This window comes from Chaetura pelagica, unplaced genomic scaffold (assembly GCF_000747805.2).
Source record: "Chaetura pelagica isolate M959 unplaced genomic scaffold, ChaPel_1.0 scaffold246, whole genome shotgun sequence".
NCBI classification, from domain to species: Eukaryota; Metazoa; Chordata; class Aves; order Apodiformes; family Apodidae; genus Chaetura; species Chaetura pelagica.
The window spans coordinates 729,210-738,537 of record NW_009953647.1 but is presented as its reverse complement, the minus strand read 5'-3'; the positions used below and the strand labels follow the sequence as shown (position 1 = coordinate 738,537).

At 47.5% G+C, this 9,328-nt stretch overlaps 1 protein-coding gene across 1 annotated transcript; it reads left to right on the top strand.

The window, feature by feature from the left end:
- The first annotated feature begins 52 nt into the window (after positions 1–52).
- SEC22B (SEC22 vesicle trafficking protein homolog B (S. cerevisiae)) lies at positions 53–6,484 on the top strand. Its single transcript, XM_009999876.1, has 4 exons — positions 53–159; positions 4,836–4,996; positions 5,322–5,468; positions 5,832–6,484. Exons 1-4 carry the CDS (start codon positions 149–151, stop codon positions 5,984–5,986), a joined length of 474 nt encoding a protein of 157 aa, XP_009998178.1. The 5' UTR covers positions 53–148; the 3' UTR covers positions 5,987–6,484.
- The last annotated feature ends 2,844 nt before the right edge of the window (positions 6,485–9,328 follow it).

Here is a 9,328-nt window from a genome sequence, read left to right as displayed (position 1 = left end):
GGGGGTTCCCCGGCAGCAGCTGCCCCAACAGCCTGTCCTCCCTTCTCAGTCAGGCCGCGACCTCCAGCAGTACCAGAGCCAAGCCAAGCAGCTGTTCCGCAAGCTGAACGAGCAGTCTCCCACCAGGTGTACCCTGGAAGCAGGAGCCATGGCTTTCCAGTAAGTGCCCGTGGGTGTGAGGGGGGGTGGGCGTCGGTGCCGTGGAAACAGCTGGAAGTGCTTCGAGTGAAGAGTTGGCTCGAAATGGAGCTGCCTGGAAGAGGGGGATTTATGGAGCTTCCTGCCCTGCTAGCTGAAGGGTGATTGATAGCTGCTTGAAGGGGAGAGTGTGTGAGTTGTTACTCTTGGAACTGCTGCCACTTGTTCAGCCAGGTTTGTAGTTTTGCCTTTGCTGAAGATGGTGTAGGTTCTGTGTCCTTTGAGGTTTTTCTGTGTGTTTGCACTCTGAGACACCTGTACTGTGTTTTCTGTCCCTCCTGTGTCTTGTCTTTTTGAAAAAGAGAAGCCTATAGTAAAAACGTTTTGGCAGTGCCACTGTGAGCTCCTCTTGCACAATACTTTCATTTCTGTGCTTTCATGAGTGTTCTCTCTTCCTTGCACTAGCTTCATGTGTAAAAGCACAAGGGCCATCTCTATTTTTTTATTATTATTTCCTGAATATCTGACAGACTTTTCTTGTATCTTGTAGATTCATTTTTATTGTCACCAGATGTGTTGAGTGTAATTAATTACTTTCCTAAATAACTTGAAAGCTTTCAACTTAAAAAGCAGGTTTTGTTTTCCAGTAGCACAGTTACAAGGGATTTTGAATGTAAAATAATGAAAACTTATAGTGTGCAGGTCAGACACCCCTGATCAATAGGGAGGGAACTGGAAGGGTGTGAGTGGATGGAAGAAGAATGGACAGTCAGTAAAAGGCAGAAAGGTTCATCCTGCTCAGTCCCTTTCTTCAGCAATTCAGTGACATGGAAAGACAGGAACAGGGGTTTTCTGGAAGGACAGTCTTTGGCTAAAGCCATGAGGTTTTGAGGGCAGTTCTTCCTGTGATTGCCTTACATTTGATAACTGGCAAGATCTTTTTTTTTTCTTTTGGCTTCTGGTTGCCCTTGGTAGGGAGTTACAGTGATCAGAGGATGGCCCCTGTTAGTGTACCTGTTAGGATGGCCCACAAAATAGTCTGGCATCCCTGTCTCCTGTTGGGTTTGGTGGTGTTTCTAGAGGTGCTGCTCTGCCTTTTCTTCTTTATAGGAGTTAAAAATTTCTAAAATTTAAAAACTCCTTCATTTGAAGTGTTTCCATGGCACTGCATGGGTGTAGCTTGGACTGACAGTAAGACCTTGGGAAAGAGTCTGCATAGATCTTAGTGAATCCCTTCTTGTGTTGCTTCTGTGATGCAAGCAGAGCAATGCCTGGGAAGGTGCCCAGGCTCTTAGTGGTAGCTGTCAGGTCACCTGTTCTGACAGGGTGGAAGGACTTGGGCAAGCTTAGGGTTTGTCAGCTGCCTCAGAGAAACAGCCAGGCTACCTGGCTGACAGAGGGGCAGGGAAGGAGAGTTTCTCCTCCTTGCTGAGTTAGTCCCTAGACAGATTCCACAGGCAGTTAACAGCTGCTGCAGCAAAGCACTCAGCAGCAAAGTATCAAGCAAGGTGGGACATTAGGGCAGGACCTGTATGAAAAGAATACTTTTGGATCAGGAAACCTGTGACAGCAGTGAAGGGAGGGGAGGGAAGAGGAGTTTGAGATTTGGTGTGAAATAATGTTGCCTGGTGACCGTGCTGCTGCTGAGCGCAGCCCAGCAGGCTGCTGCTTCTGCCAGAGCAGGGCTCTGACTGCTGAGGGCAGCACAAACCTGGGCAGAGCATTTTGTGGTGCGAGAGTTGCCAGTGAGGCTGGGGATACTGCTGAGGTGGCAGTCAGGGTTTTTTAGCTGGATCAGTTCAGAGAAGAGCCTGGTCCTGCTGAAATGTGACACTTAAACTGTGGCTGCAGGAGAGATTTCTGTCAAATACAAAGTGTAGACTTTGGCTCCAGGAGCTGTGTCACCCTCTTGGCTGCAGTGCTCGGTGTGCATGGCCCTGCAGGTGCAGCAATGCTGCTGGAGGCTGCTGTGCTGTCAGGCAGTGGCTGACCTTTGGCTGATGAATGGCTCTTACCTGGAGTGTTGAAAACAACCCTTGGCCTTTGCGGCTGTTAGCAGGATCAGGCTTTTCCCTCTCACCACACTATAAGAAGCCTACTGGCTACAGTTGGGGTGCAGAGATCCAGAGTATAGCAGTTAGCAGTGGCAAATGGCAGTGTCTGCCCCTGGTGTGTGTGACTGTGGAGCAGTCCTTGTGATCAGGTGCTGTGCTGCAGCTTGGGGTCACTCACACAGCATCACCCTGAGAAGCCCAACTGAGCAGGAGCTCTGCCCTGAGGTTGGCAAAATTGTCTGAATCTGGGACTAAGTGAGGTGTCGTTACTCTCTGTGGTGCTGACAGTTCAACCTTAACTCCAACACATCCAACACCACATGAGGAAAAAAGGCTGACCCGAGTTTTCCTTATTTCAAAATATTTTTTTCAAGTTTTGCTGTTCACGATGGTGGCAAAATCGAGCTCTAGGTGATGATTTGTATCCAGGTTCTAGCAGGTCTCCAAGGGTAAGGGAAGAACAGAGGCATGATATGCTGCTGTAATTAGTCTTCCATGCTGATACAGTCCAAGCTGACGGACATAACAAGGAATAAAAGCATGGGCTTGTGGGGATGTGCCTGTGGAACAGATTATAGTAACTGGAGTTTCTTCTGGTTGGAGTGGATTGGTTATTTAAACAGGATCCACAAACAGGCCATATAGAGTCTGGAGAAATGGATGTTCCTGAGCCCGGAAGCAAGTTGAGGATGGCTAATTCAAAGGGCTTGGGACATCCTAGGGTATCTTGAGAAACAGTGGGGAGAGGGAGGAAGTTGTTTTCTAAACCTTATTAACAAATTTTTAAGCTACTTAGTTGGTGCCCTTGGGACTGGGTCAGTTCTTTAATACACTGTTAATCTTCATGCTAGCCAGGCTGCTGCATAATAGCATTATGAAGAAAGTCAGATGAAGATAACATAATAGTAGCATTTAAATTCCACCCTGAATAATATAGATAAACATTCAAAGAGAGTGTGCAGGGCTATCTACAGTCTCCACTCGCTTTGTTTTGATGGAAATATTGTGTCCTTTATTTTTATATTGGCTAAATGAGGAGGAAGATGTAGTTGGGAATGTGCAGCAGCAGCAGCAGGCAATTGTGGCAAAGCCTAAATAATCTCAAGATTGGTTCTGTCTTATCCCTTATTTCAGTAGGCTTTTTAGCAAGGTTTTAATTAAAAGACCCTATTCTGAATGCTGACAGGGGCACTGGAGCTCACACTGGAACAAAGTAATCTCTAGGCCTCTGTGAACAAATCAGAATTAGGTGGGGAAGGGGGTGGTAGGAAGAGGAGAAGAGGACCCCCTGTACATTCAGCTGCAGGACAAAACAAACAGCCTAGTATCCTGAGCTGCATCAAAAGAACAGTGGCCAAAAGGTCAAGGAATATGATTCTTCCCCTCTACTTGGCTCTCGTGAGACCCCACCTGGAGTACTGTGTCCAGTTCTGGAGCCCCCAGTCTAGAGGATGGCCATCAAGATGATCAGAGGGCTGGAGCACCTCTTAAAAAGACAGGCTGAGAGAGCTGGGGTTGTTCAGCCTGAAGAGGAGAAGGCTTCTGGGGGCACATCATAGCAGCCTTCCAGCATCTGAAGAGGGCCTGCAGTAAAGCTGGGGAGGGACTTTTTGACATGGGCTTGTAGTGAGAGGGCAAGGGGTAATGAATCAAAACTGGAAGAGGGGAAGATGTAGGTTAGACATTAGGAGGAAATTGTTTAGTGTGAGGGTGGTGAGGCACTGGAATGGGTTGCCCAGGGAAGCTGTTGATGCCCCATCACTGAAAGTGTTCAAGGCCAGGTTGGATGGGGCCCTGAGCAACCTGAAGGCTCATGCAGGGGAGTTGGAACTAGATGATCTTTAAAGTCCCTTCCAATCCAAATCACTATGATTTCACAGCAATGTGCTTCAGCGTGTATTTTGGAGCTCATAACGTTGCAGCCAAGAAACACTGCAGCACAGTCACACTTACCATGGCAAACCTGTCAGGGAGGTCACCACAACACATCCAGCATCAATGTTTTTCCCCACTTGTCTTTGAGATCCTGCACATGGATACTGATGCCCCACCAACAGGCTGGTGTTTGGGGGAGCAAGGGCATCCCCAGCCCTCCAAAACAGCTGTAGCTGGCAGTCACTGGGTGTAGGGGCAGGGGGTGGGCAGCTTTTTTAGCACACTGAGACCAAATTCCTGTGGGTATCCCAATCTCAGGGCAGAGCTTCCTATTTGTGGCCCTCAGGGACTTGGCTGCCCTGTGTTGGCCACCTTCCCCTCTACTCTGCTGGCCAGCTCCTTGTTCTCTTTGATGCCAGGAGGGAGGCGGGGTGGGGTGTCCTCCGTTTTTTACTCCAGAATTGGAACTCTTGTTTTTGGTATTTTGGTAAGCTGATGATATTCACAGGCCAACTTTTGTTCCAGTGAAATCAAAGTTGAGGGCTGTTTGCACAGCTTTAGGGTGTGAGGCTACAAGAAAAATTGTTTTAGGTAAAGGAAAAAAAAAATGAGCTCTTGCTTTGTAGAAAGGTTTTACAGCTGATCCAGACATGGCAAACTGGAAGTCCTGTACCCAGATCTCATTGCCTCAGGAATAAAGGTGTGCAGGGTGGTGTTTGATAGCATATGTTCAAAATTGGTGGATTAACCTGTTTGCTGTTTTGTTAGCTACATCATTGAGAAAGGAGTGTGTTACCTGGTCCTGTGTGAAGCTGCATTTCCCAAGAAACTGGCCTTTGCCTATCTGGAAGACTTGCATTCGGAGTTCGATGAGCAGCATGGCAAGAAGGTGCCAACAGTCTCCAGACCCTATTCCTTCATTGAATTTGGTAAGGTCCCTTTCCTTATGGCTAGTTAGGAGGCTTCTTGCTGAGGGGGAGCAGGAGCCACAGGATCCTCTCCAACTTGGACTGTGGAATTGTCAGTTCAACTTCTTGGCATTAGAGCAGCGGGTGTTTTAAGCAAGAAAATCGAGAACTGGTAGGGAAATTATAAATGTTCTTTGATTTAGATTTCCTGCTTTAAGCCTTCTGGCCTTGCTCCAGTGAATATTTGCATCCAGTCTACTGGCTGTCTCAGCAGTGCTCCCACTCCTTTGGCAGCCAGGCTGCTCAGTTAGACGAGATTCCCTCTGATGGCCCCCTCTTGTTCCAGACACCTATATCCAGAAAACCAAGAAGCTCTACATTGATAGCCGGGCAAGAAGGAACCTGGGCTCCATCAATACAGAGCTGCAAGATGTGCAGAGGATTATGGTGGCCAACATTGAGGAAGTCTTACAGCGAGGAGAGGCACTTTCAGGTACGGGGAATGGCTGATCCGTGGCGTATGGCTCCTTGTCCCCTCAGTCAGCTGGCTGGGTGGAGCACACTTCAGGGAAAGGCTTGCAGATCCCTGAGCCTCCTCAGAAAGACAAGGGACTTGGTGTTTCAGTTGGATCAGGTGCATCCTGAAGCACCTGGCAGGTACTGGTGGTGCTTTTATGTGAGACCAGTGGCTCTCATCCTAGCAGGACAAGCACTACAGATGGGCACAGGGCATGCTGCCATGTGAAACTGCTGTGCTTCCAGCTGCTCCAGAGAAACTTGAGCAGTCAGTATAACACTTGGGGAACATCTGGTTGGGTTAATCTTGACTAACTTCTCTCCCCTTTCCTTCTAACAGCTCTTGATTCCAAGGCCAACAACTTGTCCAGTTTGTCCAAGAAATACCGTCAGGATGCCAAGTACCTGAACATGCGTTCCACCTATGCCAAGCTGGCTGCTGTAGCTGTGTTTTTTATCATGCTGATTGTCTATGTCAGATTCTGGTGGCTGTGAGCTGATCACAGTCACCCAGGAGGGAAAGCCTGGCAGGTGTATGTGTGCAGGACACTGTTCATGGGGGATGTGCATTAGAATCCACGCAGGACCATCACCTTTAGGGAAGTGTCCTGAAAGTTGTTAGGTGACACCTGACTACTACAGCTCTTAGTGAAGCCTAACAATAGATGTAAAGGCTTGTTGACTACAGGCTTTTCCTCTGAGGCAGTTTGCACTGGGGTGCTGCAGTGTTTGGCTTCCCATGGTCCTGCCCCCTCCCGGGGGCACACCCTGGGGACAGTCAATCCATGTGGTTTAGCATAATCACCTTGTAAGTCCTCCTGTTGAGTAGCTCTAGTGGGAACTGGACTCTAATGAACATTCCTTGTGTTGGCAATGTTTGGGTTTTTTTAGAATCTGGGTCTGCAGTTATCTTTTTTTTTTTTTAAGACAAAACTCCCCTGTTTGAAGGCAAATACTGCACTGTACATATAATAGCTTTCACCTCTGTCAGAATAGCTATTGTTGAGCTTTCTGTGTCTGGTTTCTTGGCTTGTTACACTTCAAATTGTTTTAGGAAGAAATGGATGTTAAATTATGCCTTAAAATACATTCTGTCTAGTACTAGGAGGGGTAATTCCTGATTCCTACAAAATAAAACTACAGGTTTCTAAGTGTCCACTTTCCTTACAGCTGTGTATGACAGTATGTTTCCATGTGAACAGAGTGTGTGATTCAAGGCTGGTGGAGTGGGCACAGTGCAAACTATGTGAGCAATCTTTACTTTTTCCTTCTATCTGCAGATTCCTTATGTTATTTCCTTCCTTTTTACAACTGTGCTTTCCTTCCAAAATGTGTCAAAACTGCCAGCATGTCATCTCTGGGATGCTTGTTTTCTTTTTCCCTCTTTTGCTCACCCAAAACAACCAAAAAACCCTAATACTCTGAATGTTGTGAAGAAAAGGTAGTTTCCTTAAAAAAATGTTTATATACAGAATTCAAAAGGATAACTAAAACAGTAGAATCCTTTGGAAACAGCACCTTTTTTTCCTGTGATCTCCTTACCTCACTTGGGAAGTTGAAACTAGGTGAAGAAAACAACTCATTGTGGGACAATGATATATGGCTTCTTATTTCTCATGCACCAGGTTATATATATTTCCAGTGTAATGTGATTTTTTTGTTATTTTTTTGCTCCACCTGTCCTAAAAATAACATTTCACCAGTCCGTTGGTTTTGGTTTTTTCTGTTTTGTTTTTTTTTTGGTTGGTTGTTTTTTTTTCATTTAAAACAAAAAGGCAAAAAAGAAACCCCACATCTCAGGCACTCTTCTGCACTCAAGTGTCTGCCACTTGGTAGGAAGCAGGCAGTGTCACTGAAGGAATTTTCAAGACTCCCAGCACCTTTTAAAAGCACATAATCTTGTGTAGCTCTGGATGTATAAACTGTGACCTGGAAGCATTTTCCTGCCACTGAGTTGGAAACAGGGAGCTTGTTCTCCTGTCTGGGAATGCTCTCTAGCTTGGCATTATGTTGGACTGGCAGGGAAGCAGTTAGCACTTGTCCACCATTAAATGTAGCAAATCTGATCTGCCATGTAGTCTTAAAATCATCTGGTTACTGCATGATGCCTCCAAAGTGTTACTGTGTAGATTGCTTTATTATTGTTATCATCATTATTTTTAATCTTTTAAGTGCTGTCCCTAAGAGGTGAATGTCCCGGTGATGTAGGCCTGTGCAACATAGATGCTGGAAGGTGAGCAACTGTACATGGATTGTCATGAATGAGGGGAGGGATGTTCTGCAGCAACAGGCAGCTCAGGGAGCAGCTGCCTCCTGCACCCCCCCACCTCAGCAGTGAAATAAACGCTTCTGAAACATCCCCTTGCCAGCCTGGAATTTCTGTGGCTTGTTTCTGTGATCTCAGGTGATGCTTGCTGTCTTTCATTCCAGAGACACAGGAGGGTAAAGGTCCCGTATCTGAAGCCACCTGGGATAAGAGCTCCTCTTTGGAGGCAGAACTACTTGAAAAACATCTCAGCTATTTACTGGGTGTGAGGCTATACTTGGTTGCAGCAGGGGTCTCATTCCCTGCTAGTATGTGTCTCTGCCTATTGGAGCAGGTAGCTCCTCAGGATGGGCAGAGCTTTGGGGTGTGTGGGCAGACTTTGACGGGGACAGTCTTGGGGCAATGCTGTTCACATGGGACACAAGTGAAGCAGAACAAGCTCACGGTTGGGGGTCGTGTTAGTAATGAGGCTCAGAGCTGCACGTGCTGCTTGTCTAAAGAGGAACACGAGGAAGACCTGTAGGTGAGTGTGGGACTCCAGGGAGTATTAGCAGCACCATCAAAACACTGCCCCTTTTTCTCCTTTGTGAGGGGCAGAGGTGCTGCTGATTGTAGAATCGTAGAGTTATTTAGGTTGGAAAATAACTTTAAGATCAAGTCCAACTGTTAACCCAGCACTGCCAAGTCCACCACTAAACCATGTCCCTCAGCACTGCATCTTTTAAATCCTGCCAGGAATGGTGACTACTACTGCCCTGTGCAGCCTCATCCAGCTCCTGACAACCCTTTCTGTGAAGAAACCTCTCCTGATCTCCAATCTAAACCTCCCCTGGCACAACTTCAGGCCATTTGTTCTATTGCTTGTTACTTGGGAGAAGAGATCAACCCCCCCCTCACTGCACCCTCCTTTCAGGTAGTTGTAGAGAGCAATGAAGTCTCCCCTCAGCTTCCTTTACTCCAGACTAATTAATGCCAGTTCCTTCAGGCTCTCGCAGGACTTGTGCTCCAGACCCATCACCAGCTTCTTTGTTCTCTTCTGGACTTGCTCCAGCACCTCAGTGTCCTTGTAGTGACAGGCCCAGAACAGAACACAGGATTTGAAGTGCAGCCTCCCCAGAAGTACAGGGGGTCAATCATTGCCCTTGTCCAGCTGGCCATGCTATTTTTGATACAAGCCAGGGTGCTTTTGGCCTTCTTGGCCACCTGAGCACATTGCTTGCTCATATTCAGCTGCTGCCAACCAACACCCCCAGGTCCTTTCCCTCTGGGCAGTTTTCCAGCCACAATTCCCTAAGCCTGTAGTGTTGCATGGGGTTGTTGTGACCCCAGTGCAGGACCCAGCAATCAGCTTTATTGCATCCCATACAACTGGCCTCAGCCCATCCATCCAGCCTGTCCAGATCCCTCTGCAGACCTTTCCCTCCCTCAGGCAGATTAACTCTCCTTGCTGGGACGTGTCTCCCTGTGCAGCAGTGAGCAACAGGTGCAGCCCAGCAGGGTGTGGGTGCCCACAGGGACACACGCTCGCGGGTGGGTCGCAGTGTCAGGACCCAGAGCCGGACGCGGAGCTG

Bases quoted from the DNA above. Each gene is read 5' to 3' on its own strand.
- SEC22B (XM_009999876.1), top strand. The intron at 4,997-5,321 runs GTAAGGTCCCTT...CTCTTGTTCCAG, and splicing joins CTATTCCTTCATTGAATTTG to ACACCTATATCCAGAAAACC. The intron at 5,469-5,831 runs GTACGGGGAATG...TCCTTCTAACAG, and splicing joins GCGAGGAGAGGCACTTTCAG to CTCTTGATTCCAAGGCCAAC.